We start from the raw sequence: 24,011 nt of genomic DNA, 5'->3' as shown, positions 1-24,011 counted from the left end.
GGCTACAGGAGATGTCTCAGCAGATGAATGAATGAATGAATGAATGAATGAAAAGTTAAGTGGTAGACCTATGCCTATACATCTTCAGGTTGTTCTCAGAATCTACAGTGCAGGCCAAACTGCTCTACCCAGCATTCAGGACTGTAACTAGAGAATCACTCATAGTGACCTTTATGGTGACCTGGACATTCACCTTCTCAGCCATTCCCCACCAACCTAGCCCAGAGAAACCTTTTAGTGAAATCCTTTAGAGTTGAAAAAGCCCCTCACTGCCCCCATCTCCAGACCTGGCCTGAGCCACCCACCTCTCCCTGCCAGGCCCCCCTCTGGCACATCCCAGCCCCTCCCACAGTGCTGACACAGGAGGTGTTTCCTCCAGGTGACCTGATCAAAGGGATTCCGGCACTTGGAGTCATCTTCTGTCTATGGCCTCTATTAGTTAACTGCTGGGCCACCTCAAGTCCTCAAGCCATCTTCTTGTCTCTCTCTTTCCTCTTCCCAGGCCACACCATTAACTTCCCTAATCTTTCATTCATCCAAATAGCTTTTCTTGTTAACTCTGTCTTGTTCCTTCTTAAAATCTTGCTCTTTCTGTGTGGTCAGGAAGTGTGATCTCTCTCTCTCTCTCTCCTCTCTCTGTCTGTCTGTCTGTCTGTCTGTCTCTCTCTCTCTCTCTGTCCTCTCTGTCTGTCTGTCTCTCTCTCTGACCTCTCTGTCTCTCTCTGCCTCTCTGTCTGTCTGTCTGTCTGTCTGTCTGTCTGTCTGTCTGTCTCTCTCTCTCTCTCTCTCTCTCCCCTCTCTGTGTGTGAGTGCAGATGTGTGTTTGTCTGCCTCCTCACCAGTGTGGAGAGCCATCGAGGACAACTTTCAGGAGTTGGTTCTCTTCTTGTACCATGGGATGGGGGAGGGGTGGAATTCCGATCTGAAGTTTGGTCCATAAGAGCCTTTACAGGCTGAGCCATCTTTCTAACCCCACTTCTGTTTCTTTATCTCCCTGGTCACTCCCCGTGTCCTCACTCGAACTCTTCTGCAAGGAACACAAGGAAAATACAACAAAACCAAAGAAAGAATTATGTTCAGTGGGACAAGGGGAGCGGCACTCCTTCCATGTGGGTTTTCCAGAGCTGGGAGACTGTCTCTATTATCAGCATCCTGGGATAGGGCCTGTGTCCTGTTTCCTGGGAGAGGAGAAAGAAGGAGGCCCAGCTGGGGTATGGAATTTTCTGGATGTTTGAAGCTAATCACTGTACTGAGACTTGAGCTCAGACTCCTGTGATGCTAGAGGCAGAATTCTTGCCATCAGGAGAGGCCAGAGTGAGTCACAGACAGAATCAGGCAGTCTGGTGTCAGTTCAGCCACTGGTTACTGACCATCTACTGTTATTGTTTTGTTTAAAAAGAAGAAAAGAGAAATTGCTGAGACAGACATATTGACTATAAGTTTATTATAAGGCCCGGTAGGATGGGGAGACTAAGAAGAGGAACAGGTAAATGGCTAACCGCCATGGCCAGTCGCCATAGAGAGAGAGAGAGAGCGCACAGAGCTCGGGACAGAGGAACAGAGAAACAGAGGAACAGAGAGCGTAAAGGGGCAGGGACTTATCTTTTAAAGGGGTCCTCTGCACCTGCGTGCAGACTTCTTTCCCATGGAACCTTGGGCTGACCAGGGTATTGCCTGAGTGGATTCCACCAGGTAACAGGGGCAGGCCAGCATAATGCCTGAACCTTTCATCTACTTCTAAGACAGGATCCCTGTCCTGAGGCTCTGCCAAGGATGATTCAGTTAGAGCTGGAGAATGATTGTGGCTCCAGGGCAGCCTAGGGTACTGCTTTATGGCCATCATTAGCTCTAGCTTATTAGCCAAATCACTGGCTGTACTATAGGCAGCCAGAAGCTGTCAGCTGACTATGCTGTGCCCAGCCATGAGCCACCCTGCCCTCGGGGGCCTTTGTGCACACTGGAACCTTTGATACTGGTGCAGAAGATGAGGTGCTCAGCCATGATCTGTCCATCCACTCACTCACTCACTGTGTCACTCAGTGTCTCCAGACATTTACTCAGGCCAGACTGTGTTAGATGTCAGGGCAAAAGACAGAGAATGAGTGAGACCAGACCCCGCCCTTGTGAAGCACTCTCACCCCAGCAGATGAAGACACCTAAGTGACTATAACATAGTGATCAGAACTGCGTGAGAACAGCAGTCCCTGGTGATTCATTGTGCCCGGAGGTGGGGAAGTGCTTCCCTGGAGTGCTGACTGCTCTGAAATGTTTGGCAGTTTGCAGAAGAGAGGCATTTCTGAGGGATGAGAATATGCAAAGGCAGCGGTGCCAGGGAGCAAGGAATGCTTCCTAAAGGTGACCTAGGACCAGTGTGCGTGGGGTCAGCGGGAAATGGACCTGGGGGTGTGAACAGGGTTTGTATCACAAAACAGAACAACAGAGAAAGGAAACTCCAAGGAATCTGGTAAAAAAGACTGGTGACAGTCACAACCAGCAAAGGGGATTTGATGTTCATGGCAGGGTATGGCTAGAGGAAAGCCAAAGCTGTGCCATCTTTATGAGTCAGGGCAAACCAGGTATGGTCAAAAGCTGAATGGTTTTGGTGGGGACTTGAGTGGCTGGCAACTTCAGGGAGGAAGCTGCCTTAGCCACCAAGCATGTGGAACTGGGATTTTTTTCTCTTTTTTTTGTGCCTTCTGTTTATTCAGAGATTCTCTGAGTGGGTAGGGTTTGGAGAGACAGGAATGAGCCTTCTCAGAAAAAAGAAAAGAGTTATTTTTCATTTACTAGGTAATTATATGTGATTAGCATGGACCCCCATACTTCTTTTATTTTTTAACTTCAAATGAATTTTACTGGCAAGATAGTTTTTGTTTGTTTTGTTTTTCTGAGACAAGGCTTCTCTATATAGTCCTAGACCAGGCTGGCCTCAAACTCACCTAGATCTACCTGCCTCTGCTTCCCTGACTCCCAGGTGCTGGGATTAAAGGCGTGCACCATCACACCTGACTTATTGCTTTTAAGATGAATGTTGAGTTAAAATAAGAATAATGTTGGGAGTCGACGGTAATGACCTGTGTTTTGTTTTGTTCATGTGTACTGGTGTTAAGCCTGTATGTATGTCTTGTATAGGAGAATTAGATTCGCTGGAATAGGGCTTACAGACAGTTGTGAGCTGCCATGGAAGTCCTGGGAATTGAACCCTTGTGCTCTGGAAGAGCAATCAGTGCTATTAATCGCTGAGCCACCTTTCCAGCCCCTAACAATACGCCTTTAATCCCAGCACTTGGGAGGCAGAGGCAGGCAGATCTCTGTAAATTGGAGGCCAGCTTGGTCTTTAGAGTGAGTTTTAGGATAACCAGGGCTACCCAGAGAAATCCTGTCTCCACAAGCCCCCAAAATAAATGAAATCCATGAACAAATATAACTTTAAAAATTGTTTATAAACTATATCTACAAAATACAAAGCACGACAGCATAGTGGTCCTCTTCGTTGTTGCATCAGTCATCATCTCCACCAATCCCAAAGGCTCTTTCTCCATACATCATTTTCCCCAAAGCTAACGACCATCTTCATTTTTAGTTAATAATTTCTTTGAGTTTTGCTTTCTTTCTCTCATCCCTCCCATTTATATGTTTGAGACAGGTTTATGCTCTGTAACCCAGCCTGGCCCTGAGCTTGTAGTAAACCTCGGGCCTCACCCTCCTAGGTGCAGAGATTACTTTTGTATCCTGGGCTTTTTCTGACTTATAGAGTATTTATATATCCTTAAATTCTGTTTTAAGTTTTTTACTTTGAACAATTCTGGCTTCTGACTTCCTTTCTCCACCTAGACCTGAGATTATTAGCACAAAATGCTAATGTTTTACAAAATCTCATGAACAGGTGAAAACTGACATATACTGTCAAGTGAAGAACAAGAGAGCAACAAAACTAGACTCAGTAGGGCATTTTAAGGATTAGAAAAAAGTAGCCGGGTGGTGGTGGCACACACCTTTGGTCCCAGAACTCAGGAGGCTGAGGCAGGCGGATCTCTGTGAGTTTGAGACCAGACTTGTCTACAAGAGCTAGTTCCAGGACAGCCTCCAAAGCCACAGAAAAACCCTGTCTCAAAAAAACAAAATAAATAAATAAAAAGGATTAGAAAAAAAGCAACTGTTGCAATTATGTCGACAGGAACAGAGCTGAGAGGCTCTGACCCTGACCATGAGATCTTCAAGGATCTCACCAGCAAAAGGGTTTCTCTTTCTCAGGTTAGAGTGAACAAGAGCCATGGGAGAGCAAGAGGGATGAGCAGAGACGCACGGTGGGCTGATTGGGTCAGTAAAGGGGAAATATTTGGCTCTAAAGCCAGCCCAACCTATGGGAGCTTTGGAGGAAAAGGAGGGAAGAGCTGGCCAAAGTTCAAAGACCCAGGAAGAAGGAAGTTGATCCAAGGCTTGGTTGGCAGGGACAAGAAGGTCAACTAAGTTTTTATGAAGCAAAAAACTGCAATTTGAAATCTGTCTGGTCTCACTGAGGGTAAACAGGTTCACTCAGGATTCTTATGTAAGTCTGATGAGTCAAGCAATGAGCTATGTTCAGGAACACAAGGGAATGGTGCATGGTCCTTAACCCTCATTGCCATGCTGGGTCACAGGGCTCCGGTCAAGCTTTACACTGTCAAAACACCTCATGACAAATACATACAGGACCTCTGTTTATTTTTTGAGTCAGGCTCTCATGTAACCCAGGCTGGCCTTAAACTTGTTATACAGCATGTGCATGCCTAGTGCCTGTAGAGACCAGAAGAAGGAATTTGGATATCCTGGAACAGGAGTTCTAAACACTTATCAGCTGACATGTGGATGCTGGGAATCAAACCCAGGTTATTTGTAAGAGCAACAAGTGTTCTTAACTGCTGAGCCATCTCTGCAGCCTCTAAACCTTATACTCTTTCTTTCGTTCCTTCCCTTCTTCTTCTTTTTTAAAAAAGATTTATTTATTTATTATGAATACAGTGTTCTGTCTGTGTGTATGCCTGCGGGCCAGAAGAGGGCACCAGACCTTTTTACAGATGGTTGTGAGCCACCATGTGGTTGCTGGGAATTGAACTCAGAACCTCTGGTAGATCAGTCAGTGCTCTTAACCTCTGAGCTATCTCTCCAGCATCACTACTACTACTACTACTTATTATTATTATTATTATTATTATTTATTTTTTTTTTTTTTTTTAGTTTTGCAAAACAAGGTTTCTCTGTGTAACTGCTGTGGCCGTCCTGGAACTCACTCTGTAGACCTGACTGGCCTCAAACTCATAGAGATCCACCTGCCTCTGCCTAATGAGTGCGGGAAGTAAAGGCCTGTGCCACCAACGCCGGAAGGTTTTTGTTTGTTTGCTTTTTGTGAACCAATGAGTTCCTTTTAAGGTGGCTTACAGGAGCATGGGTAAGGTGGTGTTTACAGGAGCATTGACACCTTAACAGTGGCTACATTACCAAAGAAAACGTCTCCCTCCCTTTAGTGTGAGTTTTGTGGAGGAAATGAAAACGATGGTCTCCTCACCCTGATAGGAAACCAATGATAGACCAAAGGCTGCATAAAATTCACAGCAATGGTTCTCCCAATGTCCAGCTTGATGAACCAATGAATTTATTGGGGTTATTTACAGGAGTATGGGTGAGGGGTTTCTTATCATAGCACAGATGATTTAAAAGCAGTCAATTACATTACTGAAAAGTCACCCCAACATGGGTGATGATTCACAAAAGCTGTATACTTGGAGTTCCTGACGTACTTGCAGGCAGCTAGATCGGTTAGAAAGTCTCTGTTCTGCAGGAGTCCTTGCTGCTTATATCTGCTTAGAGAATCTTATGTTTTAGAAAGTGAGACTTGTGAGTTGTTTACTTTTTTTTTTTTTTTTTTTTTTGAAGCAGGGTTTCTCCGTGTAGCTTTGAAGTCTGTCCTGGAACTCACTCTGTAGACCAGTCTGGACTTGAACTCACAGAGATCCGCCTGCCTCTGCCTTCAGAGTGCTGGGATTAAAGGCATGTGCCACCACCTGGCCAATATATAATATATATAACATATATATATATATATATATATATAGTTGTTTTGCTTGCAAGTATATATCGGCGCATCACATGCATGCCTGGTGCCCTCAGAGGACAGAAGGCATCATATCCCTTGGAACTGGAGTCACAGATAGTTGTAAACTGCCAAGTGGGTACTAGAAATTGAATTTGAGCCAGAGCTCTTAATCACTGTGTGATTGTCTCCACCCAGAATACAATGTTTCAATTCAGAGGGAATTGTTATAGAATAACCCTTCCTACCATCAACCTTCAACAGCATATAAATTCTCAGGGAGGGGGTTCAGACACCTGAGCGTTTCCATCCCCCATGAATAGGAGGTTGAAGGGCCAACTTCAGGCCAGAGCTGCAGTTGTTATGAGTTCAAGAGTGCAACCACCATGAGGCTAGGGGGATGGATCTGCGTAAGAGCGTCCCCTGCTTTTGAAGAGGATCTGGGTTGGGGTCCCAGAACCCACCTGAACCCACCTGACAGCTCGCAACTGTCGGCTCCAGTTGCAGAGGATCTATCGCCCTCTTCTGGGCCCCCTGAGCGCTGCACATAGGTGTCGCACCGGTAGTCATGGTATCTCTACAGTTTGCGGGTAAGGGACGCAAACACCTTGCAGGCAGGTCGTTCACTGCTGGCCCCAGGGTTTTCATCTAATAACCCATGTGGCTGGGAATAGTTTCCTACATCCACAGAGGTGCATTTTTGTTTGTTTTTCGAGACAGGGTTTCTCTGTGGCTTTGGAGGCTGTCCTGGAACTCGCTCTGGAGACCAGGCTGGTCTCGAACTCACATTGGTCCTCCTCCTCTGCCTCCGAGTGCTGGGATTAAAGGCGTGCGCCACCAACGCCCCGCTGGATTGGCTTTATAAAGTCCGATCCTCCAGGGCGCTGGCTCCCCTCACGTGCCGGGCCTGCTCTCACTGAGCTACAGCCCAGCCCATTGGAGGGATTCCTCGTCCACCATCCGTGCATCTCAACAAACGGTTTCCTAGCGCAGCGAAACCACAGCTCCAAGGACCAAACAGACCCTGGGAAAACTGCGGAATCCGATCCGCGGTGTTCTCGCGAGAGTTGGCTGCGGACAATCACGTGACCGCCCAAGATGGCGACGCCCAGGGAGCTGGAGGAAGAGTCGGCGGTGTACCTGGTGGTGAGCGGTATCCCCGCCGGCGTTCGCTCGGCCCAGCTGCGGAGCTACTTCAGCCAGTTCCGGGAACAGCGCGGCGGAGGCTTCCTGTGTTTCCACTACCGACACCGGCCGGAGAGGGGCCCTGCGCCGGCGGCGGCCCGGACCACAGCGCCCGATGACGCCCGGGCCTCGGCTCCGCTCCCGACCGGCTCCTGCTGCTGCGTGGTCTCGGTGCGGGGAGCGGCCCAGGCTCGGCGGCTGCTGCGCATGTACTCGGGCCGTCGGTGGCTGGACTCTCAGGGCACCTGGCTCCCGGGGCGTTGTGTCATCCGCAGGCTCCGGCTGCCCACCGAGGCTTCGGGTGAGGGCAGTGGACGGGATTGCAGGCTCGGGGCGGACGCACTTTCCCGGGGAGTGGGGACAGGCCAGGCCTGTTTACCGCCGTTTGGAGTTTTAAGTCAGTTCCGCACAGGGCTGCACATGTCCAGCCTCAGCTTGTTACTTGGTGTCACTCGGGGACTTAAAAGACAAAAACCAAAGCAGAGGCCTGGGTAGATGAGTTTCCGGTTTCGCTGAGGGGTTGATGTTTGTACTGGCGGAAATTTGGAGCCGGGCGGTGACCGCGCACGCCTTTAACCCCAGCGCTTGGCTCTTCTGAGTTCCAAGAGAGCCGGGGCTACACAGAGAAACCCTGTCTCGAAACGAAAACAAAGGCAATTTGGTTCCTTCTAACCTAACACAAGCGTCTGGAAAACTGGCTCTGCAGAGGAAAACACGGAAGAGCACGGGAGATCACTATTGGGTTTACTGTACCAGGGCAGCCGAAGGGGGCGGAACACAAGGACGTTGGTTCAGGAAAAGGGAGCCAAGGTTTTCAAAATGCCAGATGAAGAACTTTATACAAATGATTTTGAAACAGTGTCAGATAGGAAACAGATTTAAACTGAGATTTATCTCTGACTTGAATATTACCAAAAGGAAGCTTCTAGGGTTTTAACATCTATTTTTCTCCCCGCCTCTCCCTAAGATCTAGGTCCCTTTCCCTTTAAGACCCGGAAGGAATTACAGAGTCGGAAGGCAGAGAATGAAGCTTTTACCCTAGCCGACCTAAGACAGCTACCGGAGCTGAATCCACCAGTGCTGATGCCCAATGGCAATGTGGGCACGCCCCTGCGGGTCTTCCTGGACCTGATCCGGGCCTGCCGTCTGCCACCTCGAATCATCACTCAGCTGCAGCTCCAGTTCCCCAAGACAGGCTCCTCCCGGCGCTATGGCAATGTGCCCTTCGAGTACGAGGACTCGGAGACCGTGGAGCAGGAAGAGCGTGTGTACACTGCCGAGGGAGAGGAAATCCCCCAGGAAACCCGCTTGGAAGATCCACCAGCCAGCCTCTTGGATGAGCCTGAGGATGAAGGGCAGCAGGAAGAGGAAGAAGAGTCTCACTCTGATGACGTGAGTAGTGTGGCCGGCCAGGGCCGGGGCTGGAACTCATTTGGTAGAATACTCACCCATCGAGCACAAAACCCCAAGTTTGAAGCCCGGAGTGCATAAACCTGGCAGCCTGGTACACAACTGTAATCCCAGTACTAGGGGAGGTAAAGGCAGGAAGATCAGAAATTTAAGGTCATCTTTAGCTACATAAAGTTCAAACCCAGCCCAGGATACAGGAGACTGATTTAAAAAAAAAAAAAAAAAAGAAAGAAAAAAAGAAAAGCCAGGCATTAGTACCATTCTCTTGTCACAGCATGGAGGTTCCTCCATGGAGTAGAAGCACTCCAGCAGTGAACATAAAACTCTGTTTATATTTTATGATGGGGGCCAAGTTTTGATCAGGAGATTTTCAAGTGTATTCTCTTCAATTCTTAGAAAGTATTGAAGGCTATGGGAAACTCCTTTTCACAGATGGAAGGTACCAAGCAAGAGACGTATAGGAATCTACCCAGAAGTGTATCCAGAGGTAGGAGCAGAGTTAGGATGGGAGCCCAGTTCCTTCTCAGGCTTCTCCCACCTCTGGGCTTTCATCGGGTGCCTTAGTCCACCTCTATTCTGGCCTCACTAGCCTCTCTAGTCTTAGCTTTGTTAGCAAAATAGACATCTCCTTTCTCCGTGAATCAGGTGAAGTGGGATTTGTTGTGAAACCTTTTGTTTATTTATTTGTTCATTTGTTTTGCTTTGCTTTTGAGATGGCCCCATGTAGTCCATGCTCTCCTTCACCTCCCAGGTGGAGAAAGCAAGGCACAGTGTTTGAGAGACCCAGCCCAGGGCTGTGATTTGATTTCCCCCCTCACTTTCCTCTGGAGCCTCCTCTGCAGCATTGATTCCTGTGGCCTACTGGGGATTAACCAGGATAAGGTACCCAGGGAATCAAGCCAAGAGTCATCTTGTCCTTACACAAGTCTAGTAGAAGCACACTGTAGTAAGAATCAGTGCTTGGGGCTGGAGAGATTGCTCAATGGTTAAAAGCACTGGCTACTCTTCCAGAGGACACTGGTTCAGTTCCCAGCACCCACATGGCATCTCACTCCTGCTGTAACTTCAGATCCAGGGCTTCTGACGTTCTTACACAGACATATGTGCAGGCAAAACACCAATGAGCAAAAAATTAAAAATTTAAAAATAAATAAATAAAAAAGCAAAAATTATTGCTCAATTCTAAGACATTCTACGATCCATTTCTTGCCCTGGAAGAGGCTAAATTTTTAACCAAGAAAGCTCGGAAAGGCTGTGTGTGATCATGGCCTAGGATTGCCTGCTGGTTCGGCTGTTCTTGGGGCAGCCTTACCTCTGACCTAGGTTCCCTCCTGTAAAATGGGAATAATGGCACTTACCTCACAGGGCCACTGGGATTATTCCGGGAACTCAATTATAGGAAGGGCCTGAGCAGCAGGAAATGCTACTTGGTCCTTGCCCTTGCCCTTCTTCGTGCCATGTTGAGGAGGCTTAAATGGTGTGTACTGAGGAACACACAAGTGAGAGAGCTGTGTACTGAGCGGGCTTTGTGTAGGCTGGAGGTCTTAGCATGAGGATTTGACCAAGTAGAGAAGCAAAGCAGGTGGAGGAGGAGCTGTGGCCAGGAGCACAGAGCTAAGAGTGCGTTGGGCATGAGAAGCAGAGGGATGGCATTGGGCATGGGAGGCTGGGGCATGGTGCCAGGAGTCAGTCAAGGTTTTAAGGTCTAAATGCACTGCTTCTGGAGAAGTCTGAAGGTGTGATGCTGGGGTTCAGGTCCCATGTCCCTGCTGGGCCCTGAAACTCCTCCTTCTAGGCCTGAGGTCTGGAGGTCAGACAGGCAGGTCACTTCTCCCTCCCCATCTCCCAGGACGATGACCGATGTGAGGAGTGGGAACGCCATGAAGCACTGCATGAGGACGTGACCAGGCAGGAGCGGACTTCCGAGCGGCTCTTCGAGGAGGAGATTGAGCTCAAGTGGGAGAAGGGTGGCTCTGGCCTGGTGTTCTACACCGACGCTCAGTTCTGGCAGGAGGAGGAAGGAGGTAAGTCTTGTGGTTACTGTAACAAACACCGGTGATGAATTAACTTCTAAAGAGGAGAGTTGGCTCAGATTGGACGTCTCAGGGCATGGGCAGTTGGTTTTTGTGCCTGTGGCGAAGCTGTACAGTATGGTTGGAGTACATGTGCAGGACCCCTATTCACCTCATGGCTGGGATGCAAGGGAGAGAGAAGGAAGGAGAGACCGGGTCCTATGGTCTCTTTTAATGTCATGCATGAAGCTCTACCTCTTAAGGGTCCCATTACTTCCCGCTGTGCCTGGAACTGAGCCTTTAATACATGGGCTTTGTCCGGAAAAGCCTGTCAAACCAAGGTTGGGGCCTCTGTTCCACATAGTGGATTCCCTGACAGTCCAAATAAAGCTAGGAAATGACTTCCATCCTGTGTAAATGCAGACTATTCATCCTGTTTTGGAATGAGGAATTGGGATAGAACCTGGAATATTTGTCTAACAGTAGGCTTAGCTCGAAGCCCAACTGAGAGTCATTGGGGTGGACACAGAGCTCGATGGTAGAGCACCTTTAGCTTGTGCAAGGTCCTGGGTCTGGCCTTGCCTGAGAACCAAAGAACTCAAGAGTCCTTAACCCTTGCTTCTGTCCCTGTAGATTTTGATGAGCAGACAGCCGATGACTGGGACGTGGACATGAGTGTCTACTACGACAAAGGTACTGGACAGGGGGTGGCAGTCCTGGGAGGAACTTGTGCCCTAGACCTGTATGTTAGCCACACATACTTGGCAGAGGTTAAGTCAGGGAACTAGGGGCAGCCCACTGTACACTCGCTCTCAGTGTGCTCAAGAATGGTTCTAGAACCCCTGTGCATACCAAAATCTGCAGGTACTGTTACAAAATGGTGTAATTGTTTAGACCTATACTTATCCTCATGCATACTTTAAATAATCTCTCTCAAAAAAAGTTAGCAAGTGCTGGGGTTACATTTCAGTGGTACTTTGCTAGACTATATGAGGCCCTGGGTTCAATTCCAACATCAGGAAAAAAAAATTCTCACCAGCTATGGTGGTGTATATTTTGGAATTCCTGCGCTATGGAAGTGAGTGAGACATGACGATTACTTAAGTTTGAGGTCATCACAGGCTACAGAGTGAGAGCTTATCTCAAAACCAACCAATAAGTTTTCCATAGATGTTTTACAGAAACTAATGCAATGTAAACACTATGCAAATAGTGTTACTTAGGGAATAATGATGGGGTGGGGAGTCTATGTGTTGGTACAGATGCAGTTATTTTCTGAGTAGTTTCAGAGTGGTTGGATCTGCAGGTGCAAACCCTGTAGAAACAGGCTGACTGTACTCACCATCTTTGCCAGAGAGAACTCACCACCTGCAGTTGAGTGCTGCCGATGGGCAGGCCCTAGGAACCCCCCCCCCGGGGGGGGGGGTTTGAGTGAACAGTGAATAGAAGCTTAGCCTTTGATCAACTCATGGTTCTGAAGAGAAAAATGACCTGAATTTTTATTTTGTTTCTGTGAGTGGTGTTTGTTTTGAGACAGAGTCAGTATATCCCTGGCTATCCTGAAACTCAATACATAAACTGATCTGGCTGCCTTTTTTTTTTTTTTTTTTTTTTTGAAGATTTTATTTATTATGTATGCAACATTCTGCTTCCAGGTATATCTACATACCAGAAGAGGGCACCAGATCTCATGATGGATGATTGTGAGCTACCATGTGGTTGCTGGGAATTGAACTCAGGACCTCTGGAAGAGCAGTCGGTGCTCTGAACCTCTGAGCCTTCTCTCCAGCCCCTGGCTGCTCTTTTTTGATAAAGTTTTTTTTTTTTCTTTTTTTTCTTTTTCCCAGACAGGGTTTCTCTGTGGCTTTGGAGGCTGTCCTGGAAGTAGCTCTTGTAGACCAGGCTGGCCTCTGCCCCCTGAGTGCTGGCACTAAAGGCATGCACCACCAATGCCCGGCTTGATAAAGATATTTAAAATTTATTTTGGTGTTTTGAGATATGATCTCACTATGAAGCTCTGTAGAGCTACACTATGTACACCAGGCTGGCCTTGAACCCACAGAGATCCACATGCCTCTGCCTCCTAAATGCTGGGATTAAAGGCATGCACTACCACACTCAGTAAGATTTACTGTTTTTATTATGTGTGTTTTGCCTGCATGTAAGTATAACATGTGCTTGGTACCCATGGAGTACAGAAGAGGGCATCAGATTGCCTAATTGGAGTTACAGTTGTAAGCTGCCATATACGTGCTGAGAAATGAACCCGGGTCAGAATCAGTACACACTCTTAACTTCTGAGCATCTCTCTAGCTCCCAATAACTTACTTCTGTAATGATTAAAGTCTCTTTATTCACAAAGACACCAAGGCAAAACACAGGCCAGAGCTAGGTTATAGAACCCAGCAAGCGCGGCCAGAACAAAAGGGGGCTCGGGTCCCCACGTGCAGCCCCTTAAGAAGCTCCCTTACGTCACCCCGGCTTTCCTTCACCACGCCCTTATGGGCGAGTCCCGGGTCCACCTGGTACCTGTCCCAGGACTCAGGGATGAGTGTTTACCTGGCCTTGGGTTCAAACCTTATCAGCACAAGAAAGTTGGGCGGGGCTAGGTTGTCTCCCTACAATTCCTCTTTTAGTCTAAAAGAGGATTAAAACTTAATAATGTAAAATATCCAAAACTAACATACTTCTGATTTCATCTGTCTGTTCTGTGACTTCTCTGCACTGCCCCTCATCCATAAGATGAGAACTGTGGTTTCTATTCCTGTGTGTTCCCAGTCTTATGAGAGAGATTACAGGACATTATGAAAATGATCAGTCAGTCTTGTGAGGGGACCCCCAGATAGCAGATGCTCCTGGTGAGAGCACCATTTTACAAATGGGTTATGGTTCCCCAGATGGTGGAGACAAAGATGCCCGTGACTCTGTCCAGATGCGCTTGGAGCAGAGACTCCGTGATGGCCAGGAAGATGGCTCTGTGATAGGACGCCAAGTGGGCACTTTTGAGCGCCACACCAAGGTGAGTGAGCACTGCCCAGCCCACTGACATTTTTCCTTTTCCTGCGTTTCTTCTCCAAGAATCCTTCTCTTTCCTTCCCTTCCCTCCATTCCTCCCCCTCTCCCTTCCTTCCTTTGAAGCAGGGTCTTCATAAGTAGCCCAGCCTGACCTTGAACTCACATCCTGCCTCTGCCTCCCAAGCAATGGGACATGCACAGTGTCAAACTTAAGCCACTTTTCTTAATTCTCTCTGCTTCCTTTTGCAGGGCATTGGTCGGAAGGTGATGGAGCGCCAGGGCTGGGCTGAAGGCCAGGGCCTGGGTAGTAGGTGCTCCGGGGTGCCTGAAGCCCTGGATGGTGATGGCCAGCACCCCAGATGCAAGCGTGGATTGGGGTAAGTGGGCCCCTAAAGGACTCCTTAGGGTCGTAATCCAGCCTTGATGCTATTTGGTTTCTCTCTTCCCGTTGCTTTTGGGATGCATGCTGGGTACCCCTAGGAGATGACTGTCATGGCAGAAGTAGAAGAAATAGAGTCTGTTCTTTATGTTCATGTTCTACCAAATCTTACAACTTAAAAGGATCACAGATCCCCCAGGAAGTCATTTCATTGAGTCTGTGTTTGGGCTTGATAAGGGAGTTCATTGTGTGAAAAATTCTAAGGTTCCCTGTAGTTAGCAAAGACTGTGTCCAGAAGTTGGAGAGAATTCCAGATACATGCTTTGTCTTTGGTGCTGGGGGTGTGGCTCAGGGATGAGTGTTTGCCTGGCCTTGGGTTCAAAACCTATCAGCACAAGAAAGTTGTGTATTACAGGACAAGCCAGGTATGTACTAGCTACTGGAGTGCCCTCTTGTCCTCTTTTATTCAGGTACCATGGAGAGAAACTACAGCCATTTGGGCAGCTGAAGAGGCCCCGTGGCACTGGCTTGGGGCTCATTTCCACAGTCTACGATGAGCCTCTGCCCCAGGACAAAATGGAGTCCTTGCTCCGACGCCAGCCACCCACCAGCATCAAGTTTCGGACAGATACGACTTTTGTGAGGGGTTCCAGCTGTGCCTCGGAGAGACCCTCGGAGCCCGAGTGAGGCTCTGTCCTTGGTCAGGGTCACTCAGCTGCAGGAAAACAGCCTGGGTCTTGCCTTGTGGACCTCTGAAGCAGCCAAGAGCCTAGGCGTCTGCACAGCAGGCTCCTGTGCTGGGCCTGAGCATGCCCGTCTCTTCTCTACCTCAAAGGTGGTTTCAGAAGCAGCCGCCCCCTGCCCTGGGGTGGTCTCGAACTCGAGGCCTTGTTTGGGCTCGCCCCAGAACCTTGAAGATCTGGACTGCCTGCGGCGCCTTCTCGCCGGTTTGGGGGTCTGAAGGAGGACGTCATGAGGAAGAGAGGGGAGGGGACCTGAAAGAACTGGTCCCCAGGGGGCCGGGCGGGGCCTGGCACCTCTACCCTCTGCGGGGGGCGCGTCTGCGCGGCAATAAACGAGTTTGGACCTGGACCCGGCCTGCAAGTCTGCCTTGGAGGAGCCGGGAAGCCTGAGCCTGACCCCGCGGCGGGAGGCGTGGGCTGCGGAACCACGGCTCCGTTGCCCGCCTACGCCGGTAGCGTGTGGGCGGGACTTCCTCCTAGACGATTTCCGGCGGAGTCCGGAAGTCGGGGCTCTTGGCTTCCCTGCCGGTTGGTGTGCAGGTTTTCTGCCCGGGCCTCCTTGCTTTAGTTCGGAAAGCGCCTGCGGGCCGCCCGGCTCCACCCATGGCGGGGGCCGCACCGGCCACGGCCTTCGGCCAGGCGGTGATCGGGCCCCCGGGCTCGGGGAAGACCACGTACTGCCTGGGCATGAGCGAGTTCCTGCGCGCGCTCGGCCGGCGCGTGGCGGTGGTGAACCTGGACCCGGCCAACGAAGGGCTGCCGTACGAGTGCGCCGTGGACGTGGGCGAGCTGGTGGCGCTGGGCGACGTGATGGACGCGCTGCGCCTGGGCCCCAACGGCGGCCTGCTGTACTGCATGGAGTACCTGGAGGCCAACCTGGACTGGCTGCGCGCCAAGCTCGAGCCCCTCCGCGGCCACTACTTCATCTTCGACTGCCCCGGGCAGGTGGAGCTCTGCACGCACCACGCCGCCCTCCGCAGCATCTTCTCCCAGATGGCACAGTGGGACCTCAGGGTGCGTCTCTGGGCGGGCAGGCCCTTGGTGCAGATGGCATCCCTGAGACAGAGAAGGGACAGATGCCACCACGCCCCCAAGACACACTGCAAGATAGGGGTTGAGTGGAGTTTGGAGCAGAACCAAAGTCTCTTTCTTGAGTTAAGAGTTTTAGCTCTGCCACCAATCTCTGCGTGATCTGGGAAAGTTGTCACTTAACTCAGTTTTGTCATCTCTAAAGTGAACCTGTTAGTTGGGGATTTAAAAAAAAAAAAAAAAACACAGTGGAAGCGATTACATAGAAAGTGGCTCGGCAATTGTTTAGTTGGTGTGCAAAAGTGTAATGAAAGAGTGGAGAAGCCGGGCATCGGTGGCGCATGTCTTTAATCCCAGCACTTGGGAGGCAGAGGCAGGCTGATCTCTGTGAGTTCGAGACCAGCCTGGTCTACAAGAGCTAGTGCCAGGACAGTCTCCAAAGCCACAGACAAACCCTGTCTTGAAAAACCAAAAAAAAAAAAAAAAAAAAAGGCTAGTTCCAGGATAGGCTCCAAAGCTACACAGAGCTTTGTCTCGAAAAAAAACAACAACCAAAAAAGAGTGGAGAGGCAGATGAGTGTGTAATTTGAACCTGTTTCCCACTACAGGGCACTTTGCAAGATACTTTGTAAGAGGGATTGGAGATTTAGCTCAATGGTAGAGATCTTGCCTAACAGAGGCCACAGGGCCTAGATTTGGCCCTGAGCATAGTAGGTAAGAAAAAAAGGTACTAAGTAAGAAAAAAATGTCCCGTGTTTCCTGGGAGGAAGACATGATTCTGGCTATTAGAATTAAATACAAGAGCCAGAGAATTAAATACAAAGGCACTTGGCATGTGGGGGCAGAAAGATGTTTAGTTTCAGGCCATAAAACCCTGTTGTAAGCACATGCACCCCTGTTGTAAGCACATGCACCCCTGTTGTAAGCACATGCACGTACAAGGGCTGGAAGCAGAACACAGTTGAGGAAGGCTGGAACTGCTGCTGGTCTCACAATGGAGGCATGGCCCCAGGTCCCTCCCACTGCGGCTGGTCTTCCCCGCTCATCCTGTGTCTTCCACTCACAGCTGACAGCTGTCCACCTTGTGGACTCTCACTACTGCACAGACCCAGCCAAGTTCATCTCCGTTCTCTGCACCTCCCTGGCCACCATGCTGCATGTGGAACTGCCCCATGTCAACCTCCTCTCCAAGATGGACCTTATTGAGCACTATGGGAAGCTGGGTAAGAGCCCCTGTTTGGAGCATGAGGGAAGCTGCCTCACTACACTCCTGACTTCTGACCATTTATTTTGTGCACCACTGTGCCAGAATCTACCGTAGATTTAGAGATTACAGATGGGTGCAACAAGGTGGCTGAGGAAGTGGAAAACTGCTCACTGCTCTGAGGCTGTGGTGCCCTGACACTTGGGTGGTGAGAAGTAGCCCACTGAAGGACGATTCCAGCCAGTCTAGTAAGGGCAAAAGTGTTGCAGTAGTTTGAACTGCTATAGTGAAACTATCACCCACCAGATGTCTCGAACAGCAGACATTCCTCTATATTTGAGAGGGTGGAAAGCCTTTAATGGGGGCATGTGTAGGCCCAGGTTCTGGCTGTGGACTGCCTACTTATACCTGCATCCTCACATGGCAGGCAGCATGGAAATGGGTAGGAGTTGGGTAGTGTCTCAATGGCCAGCTTTTTTTTTTTTTTTTTGGTTTTTCAAGACAGGGTTTCTCTGTGTAGCTTTGGAGCCTGTCCTGGCACTCACTCTGGAGACCAGGCTGGCCTCGAACTCACAGAGATCTGCCTGCCTCGAACTCACGAGTGCTAGGATTAAAGGCGTGCGCCACCAGCGCCCGGCCTCAAATTATTTTTCTGCTGTGCTAATGGCATCGGCTCCTTAAAATCTGAAGCCATAAAGGACCCTAGAGAGAAAGCTGAAATGCCTAGTATATGAGCAGGGAGGGAGGCTGGGAGACGACATGGAAGTGACCTTGCCTAGTCGGGACATGGAGGGATGTCAGCCCAGAGTCCACTCATCTTTGGGGGTGTCTTTCCAAGGAGCCCAAGTTTTTTTTTTGTTTTTTTTTTTTTTTTTTTTTTTTTTTATTGGGAAGCTATTCATAGACCCAAACCTGATGTTTGAGCATCTATTTTGGTCTCTTCATCTTACATGAGGGAACTGTCCCAGGAAGGAAATGTAGGTGGTTTCCCTGAGAGGCCTTGCTGCTGGACTAAACATCGATTCAGTTAGACCATCATTTACAAAGTCCCTCCAGTGTATATTTGCGAAGACCCTGGGGTCTCACTAAGCTTCATGAGACAGGGGCTAAGCATAGTTCTCAGTGCTTGTGCTCTAGTGTGTACGATCATTGATGCTTCTGTATACAAGGCAGAGGCTGGGTTTATAAGCTTTAGTTCTTACAACAGTCCCCACTAACCCTGTCCATATGACAGCCTAATAAATTTTAGATGAAATCAAGCATTTTAGCCAGGTATGATAGTGTGTGTCTGTAATCCCAGCACTTGGGAGCTGAAGACAGGAGGATCAGGTGTTCAAGGCCAGCCTGGGCTAAATGAGACCTGCTCTAGAAAGGGAAAGAAGGAATCGGGTGCTTTTTTTTTTTTTTTTCATGATACTGGGATAGACCCTGAAGCTTCACACCTGCTAGGTACACATTCTAGCCTTCAGAAACCACACCAGCCCTCTTTTTTCTCTTTAAGATTTATTTTAGACCGGGCCATGGTGGCACACACCTTTGATCCCAGCACTCAGAAGGCAGAAGCAGGTGAATCTCTGTGAGATAGAGGCTAGCCTATTCTACATAGTTCCAGAACAGCCAGAGCAACATAGTGAGACCCAGACTGAAAAATCTGTGTGTGTGTTGTGTGATCGCATACCTTATATATGTACCAAGGAAGCCGGAAAAGGTCATTTGGTCCTCAGTATATGAAAATGCAGACAGTTGTGAGCGTCCCATGTGGACACTGGAAACTGAACTCAGGTCCTTTAGAAGAGTAGCAAGCACTCTTAACCTCTCAAGCCCCTCCCTTTAAATTAAATTTCTTCATTTATGGGGGGCACATGTTTGTGTGGAGGTCAGGGTAACTTTTGTGAATTGATTGTTTCCTTGTGTGAATCGATTATGTCCTTCTGCTGTGTGGCTCCCAGGAATAACTTGGGTTGTTAGGATTGGCTCCAAATGTCTGTATCCACTGAGCAATCTCATAGGCCTTCTTTCATTTTGATTAGGGTCTCATGAAATTGCCCAACTGACCTTAAATTCACTCTGTAGTCTAGGCTAGCCTTGAACTACCAACCCTTCTGCCTAAGCTGCCCTTATATCTGGGATTACCAGCCTGTGCCCCCAGACCAAGAGAATATTTCTCTTCTTAGTAACATCACTTCACTGCACCAGCAGATATCTTAGTGAATGTAAATAATGGAAGCCAGAGTGACACTCATGCCTGTAATCTCAGCACACCGGAGTCTGAGGCAGGAGAACCTGCTATGAACACTGCCTGGGCAGCTACATAGTGAGTAACAGGCCAGCAAGAGTTGAGGTGTGAGACCCTGTCTAAGGAAAAACAATGATAGACAAACAAGGTGAAGCCCAGACTTTGGGTCTTTCTTGTCTCATAGTGCTAGGGACAGAATCCAGTACCTCATTTATGCCAGGCAAGTGCTCCATGCTGAACTCTTCCTCAAGTTCGGGTATAGTTTTGTTTTTCCCAGAGCTAAAGACCAAACCCAGGGCCTTGTGTTTGTTAGGTGAGTGCTCTACCGCTGAACTAAATCCCCACCCCTGGTTATGGTTTTTATTTATTTATTTACTTCACTTTTGAAGGGTTTTAGAGACAGGGTTTCCCTGCCACTTTGGAGGCTATTGTGGAACTGGCTCTTGTAGACCAGGCTGGTCTCGAACTCACAGAGACCAGCCTGCCTTTGCCTCCTGAGTGCTGGAATCAAAGGTGTGTACCACCAACGCCGGGCTCTGGTTATGGTTTCTAATCCCCCACTGGGTGCTAGGAATAAAGCCCAGGCCCTTAAGGATGGTAAACATGTTACTGGGCTATGGCTTAGCCCCTCCAGGCTCCGTCTTTAGCCTAATGTCAGTGGCTTCTAACTCCAGTTTCTCTCCTTAGCCTTTAACCTGGACTATTACACAGAAGTCCTGGACCTCTCCTACCTGCTTGAGCACCTGGCGTCTGACCCTTTCTTCAGTCACTACCGTCAGCTCAATGAGAAACTAGTACAACTCATCGAAGACTACAGCCTAGTCTCTTTTATCCCTCTGAACATCCAGGTATTGGATAGGAAGAGATTGCTTTCGTGTGGCTATAGCTCTGAAATACCAAGGACATGGAAAGATACGACGGCTCCACTGATGGTCTGTGCTCTGGGCCTGCCCTTGGCTTGCTTCAGGACCAGGAGCAGTGGGAGCATGATCTCAGTAAAAAGCATAGACCAGACTTTAGTCCTGTGAGTCTGAATCACCAGGTCCTCTATGCTCCCTCCTCAGTGTGAATGAACATGAGTGAGTTCAGAGTCACAGCAAGAAGTTAACCCAGGACCCAGGAGACAGGCTTTTGGGTCTGTTTTGCTGTGTGACTATGTTGAGTTTGCAAAGCAGCCCCTAACCTCTTGCTTGCGGCAGAGATAACCCAGGAGACATTGTGGTCCTAGAGTCTTTTCTGCAGTGGGGACTTGAGTGAAGTTGGCTTTCCCTCTAATAGCACACTTGCCTCCATTATGAGAGGGAGAGAGTGTTGTGCCAGCCACCACTTGTGAAGGCTTTCCCTGCTAGCACTGTGCTGAGAGCTGAGCACTCATTAGTTTGGTCTCTATACTTCATTGAGATATATGGACTGTTCTCACTGTTGTATATGGGTGAGGAAACCCTTATGAGCCAAAACATACATATTTGTTGGGTGCCTCCCTGGCACTGAAGATACCTTGCTCTTCACTGACTTTTGACCCTAAAAGCTGCTTGGCCTAGTAAGAGCAGTGAGACGGCTATTCTAGGATAGTAGGAATGCTGCCGTAGGAGAAAACCCTAGGCTGTGACTGCATGAAGGAGCAGCGCTCTTCTAATCTGGGAGGTGGTCTGGCTGGCCAGCCCCCCCCAATGGATTCCTCTGGGGCAAGGAGTTGGGAATGTGGAATTGTCATGGGAGGAGTTAGAGAAGAGCAGGCAGTTGTGGGCTCTGCTCTCCACACTTGATCCCCTCACTGAGCTATTCTCCTCTCTGCTCAGGACAAGGACAGTATCCAGCGAGTCCTACAGGCTGTGGATAAAGCCAACGGCTACTGTTTTGGGATTCAAGAGCAGCGAAGCCTGGAGGCCATGATGTCTGCTGCGATGGGAGCTGACTTCCATTTCTCCTCGTATCCTTGGGGAGCATGGGAAGGGCACTGGGAAAAGTGTCGGGGTTCAGTTTGCCTGGTGTAGTATGAGAAAAGGGAAAGGAGGTGCCAGAGTCTGGGGAAGGAGATATGGCTGGGGTAGCCCAGGATAGGATGCTTGCCTGCTGCCATGAGTGCTAACACCAAAGTGGTGGGAAGTATGTGTAGATGTCAGCTCGGAGGTAAGGACTGATTTATTTTAGTGTTTTAAGACGGTTTCTCTGCCCATAGCTGGCCTATAACCCCGTGTAGTGCAGGCTAGTCTTACACTCTTGATCTGCCTCCAGTTTTCTGAGAGCTGATGCACCTTTTAGAAGAGCCCCTGTAGGTGTGGAGAATGCATTTCCTGTGTGTAATTAGGGGCTGTAGAGTTTTTTGTTTGTTTGTTTGTTTTGGGTTTAGCCGAAGAGTTCTTAAAGTCTTGCTAAATGAAGCATGTGGTGATGTGGAAAAGGAGCCCTGCGTGACGGTCCAGGCCTGTAAACCAGTGCTTGGGAAACTGAGGCAGGAAGGTCATCACAAGTTTTAAGTCCAGCCTGGGCTACAAAGTTAGACCCTGTCTCAAAAAACAAATGGGGCTGGGCAGTGGTGGCACACGCCTCCAATCCCAGCATTTAGGAGGCAGAGGCAGCCACGTCTCTGTGAGGCCAGCCTGGTCTACAGAGTTCCAGGATAGCCAGAGCTGTTAGACAGAGAAACCCTGTCTTGAAAAACCAAATAATATTAACAACAAAAGAGACGGTTAGAGAAAGGTTTGTGGGCTGGAAAATACAAAGGAGGTTGATTAGAACAGCTAGTTACAGAGAGGTCCTGGGCGGAGAAGACAGGCAAGTGTTTAGAAGGGATGTTCTGGGTCTGAGGGCACCACTGAACAGCCAGAACTGTGCAAATGGCAGCTAGGCCTTTGGTGTTTGGTTTTGACCCGTTTGTGTGTTCCTTAGGTCAGAAGCTGTGCAAGAGGCAGGAAGGGAAAGGCCTGGTCCTTTAGGTCAGTAGTCCCAAAGATGGAGCGTTTGCCCAGGGTGCTGGAGACGGGAATTCCAGTCCCGAGGATGGAGGCAGATGGAGGTGTCAGGCCCTGGAGAGCAGGTGGCTACAATGGTGTCATGCGGTCCCCATGGGATGAGAAGACCAAGGAGATGGCTCATGTGTAGCCAGTGTTAGCAATGTCTGGTCTTTTCCTTTTGTGAATTGACCTCTGTCCTGTCCCAGAGGGAGGGAGGAGAGCCTTGTGGCCCAAGCAGAGTCGGAGTTCTTTGCCTTGGTAAGAAAAGGGAAGTTACAATAGTTACTACAGCAGTTGTGTGCCAGGTGTAGAGGACTCCCCATTTTATGGTCATAGCTCTCATGTGACTTCAGAAAGGAAAAAGGAAGTGGCAGGATTGGAACACCCTGGCCTGTCTCTAGAGCATATGCCACACAAAGCTGGAGGGCTAGCGCTCCTTGGTCCTTTGGTCTAGGCAGTGTGAAGAAGAAACAGGAACCCCAGGGAAGGAGCTCTTGAAGGTGGCTCACATCCAGCTGTGGGAACTAGGACAGACACAGATGTATGGATGGCGGTTCTCAGTAGAGGTCAGATCCTGCCTGGGCCAGGCCCCCATCCCCTGCCTGTGATCTCAGCCTTGACACACCTTCCCTCCTGCAGCACTCTGGGCATCCAAGAGAAGTACTTAGCATCCTCGGACCAGACAGCAGAGCAGGAAGCCATGCAACTGTAACAGCTGGGGCTGGGTGATGGGCAGCTGGGTACGGATCCAGAAGCTGTGTCCAGCCAGAGCAGAGGCTGGGAGGAAGCATCCATCCCCGATGAGGACTTTTGGATAAAAAGCCAGGCATATCACCCTCAGTGGTATCTTCAAACTCAGAGAGCCCTGCTCCCACGAGATGCTACCTAAGTTGAGGACTGGCTCTACTTGGGCTGCTGCTGTGGGATGTGCTATGATATGAAATTATTTTCTACTTTTTGTGGGCTTCAAACTTGTCTTCAACCCTTGGGAACCAAGGGTTTGGAGCAGAACAAAGGAATGTCTCTGTCCCTGCAAATAGTCCTATTTCTGTCTTGGTTTTGTTTTTAATTACATTTATCTCGTGTTTGTGCACCAGTGTGTGAGTGGGCAGGCATGCAGATGGAGATGGTTCTCTCCTGAATTCTGGGGTTGAACTCAGGTCATGGGACTTAGTGACAGGCTCCTTTACCTGCTGAGCCATCTCAGCAACCCCATGCGTTTCTTCGTTCAGGTTTCACCAGCCTCAGCTCAGGTGTGTACACAACTCCCCTCCTGTGATTTGTTCGTTCTTCAGTGCTAACAGCTTTAAGCTCAGGCATCTGCAGGTGACTCTTCCTAGCCATACCTTATTTAATGTTTTCTTGATTTTTATCCTATGATTTATGTGGTTTTATTCTGTTTTTGCCCTGATGTTAGTCAAAGTTTGAAAGATTAGCCAGGCAGTGGTGGGACATGAATTTAATCCCAGCATGTGGGAGGCAGAAGAAGGTGGATCTCTTGAGTTCAAGGCCAGACTGGTCTACAGAGCAAGTTCCAGGACAGCCAGGGCTATGCAGAGAAAAACCCTGTCTTGAAAAACCAAAAAAATAAAAATAAAAAAAGAAAGAAAGAAAGATTAACATAAGGTGTGCTGGAGACTAGGTTAGTGGTAGCTAGCATGCACAGGGTGCCAGGGTCAATCCCCAGCACTGCCAAAAGATAAAGATTACTTCAAAAATGGAGTTATTTTACTTTTGTGTGGGGGTATGCCTCTAATCTCAACACTTGAGATGT

General features: G+C 49.0%; 2 protein-coding genes across 2 annotated transcripts; both read left to right on the top strand.

Moving 5' to 3' along the window:
* The first annotated feature begins 7,156 nt into the window (after positions 1-7,156).
* On the top strand, positions 7,157-15,163 carry Gpatch3 (G-patch domain containing 3). The gene is made up of 7 exons (XM_027399585.2): positions 7,157-7,556; positions 8,223-8,647; positions 10,515-10,689; positions 11,311-11,370; positions 13,575-13,696; positions 13,942-14,069; positions 14,542-15,163. Exons 1-7 carry the CDS (start codon positions 7,169-7,171, stop codon positions 14,756-14,758), a joined length of 1,515 nt encoding a protein of 504 aa, XP_027255386.1. The 5' UTR covers positions 7,157-7,168; the 3' UTR covers positions 14,759-15,163.
* A 106-nt stretch (positions 15,164-15,269) lies between these two features.
* Gpn2 (GPN-loop GTPase 2) lies at positions 15,270-23,282 on the top strand. The gene is made up of 5 exons (XM_027399586.2): positions 15,270-15,828; positions 16,910-17,066; positions 19,971-20,131; positions 21,083-21,213; positions 22,877-23,282. The coding sequence occupies exons 1-5, from the start codon at positions 15,418-15,420 to the stop codon at positions 22,947-22,949; spliced, it is 933 nt and encodes a 310-aa protein (XP_027255387.1). The 5' UTR covers positions 15,270-15,417; the 3' UTR covers positions 22,950-23,282.
* Positions 23,283-24,011: the final 729 nt, after the last annotated feature.

The sequence above is a fragment of the Cricetulus griseus genome, chromosome 2 (genome assembly GCF_003668045.3).
Source record: "Cricetulus griseus strain 17A/GY chromosome 2, alternate assembly CriGri-PICRH-1.0, whole genome shotgun sequence".
NCBI lineage: Eukaryota > Metazoa > Chordata > Mammalia > Rodentia > Cricetidae > Cricetulus > Cricetulus griseus.
Note: the sequence above shows the minus strand (reverse complement) of the source record. Positions and strands in the feature narration are given on the sequence as shown.

Coding starts and splice junctions, on each gene's coding strand:
- Gpatch3 (XM_027399585.2), top strand. CDS start 7,169: ATGGCGACGCCCAGGGAGCTGGAGGAAGAGTCGGCGGTGTACCTGGTG. Junction 7,557..8,222: donor GCTGCCCACCGAGGCTTCGG/GTGAGGGCAGTG, acceptor CCTCTCCCTAAG/ATCTAGGTCCCTTTCCCTTT. Junction 8,648..10,514: donor AAGAGTCTCACTCTGATGAC/GTGAGTAGTGTG, acceptor CCCATCTCCCAG/GACGATGACCGATGTGAGGA.
- Gpn2 (XM_027399586.2), top strand. CDS start 15,418: ATGGCGGGGGCCGCACCGGCCACGGCCTTCGGCCAGGCGGTGATCGGG. Junction 15,829..16,909: donor TGGCACAGTGGGACCTCAGG/GTGCGTCTCTGG, acceptor TTCCACTCACAG/CTGACAGCTGTCCACCTTGT. Junction 20,132..21,082: donor TTATCCCTCTGAACATCCAG/GTATTGGATAGG, acceptor CTCTCTGCTCAG/GACAAGGACAGTATCCAGCG.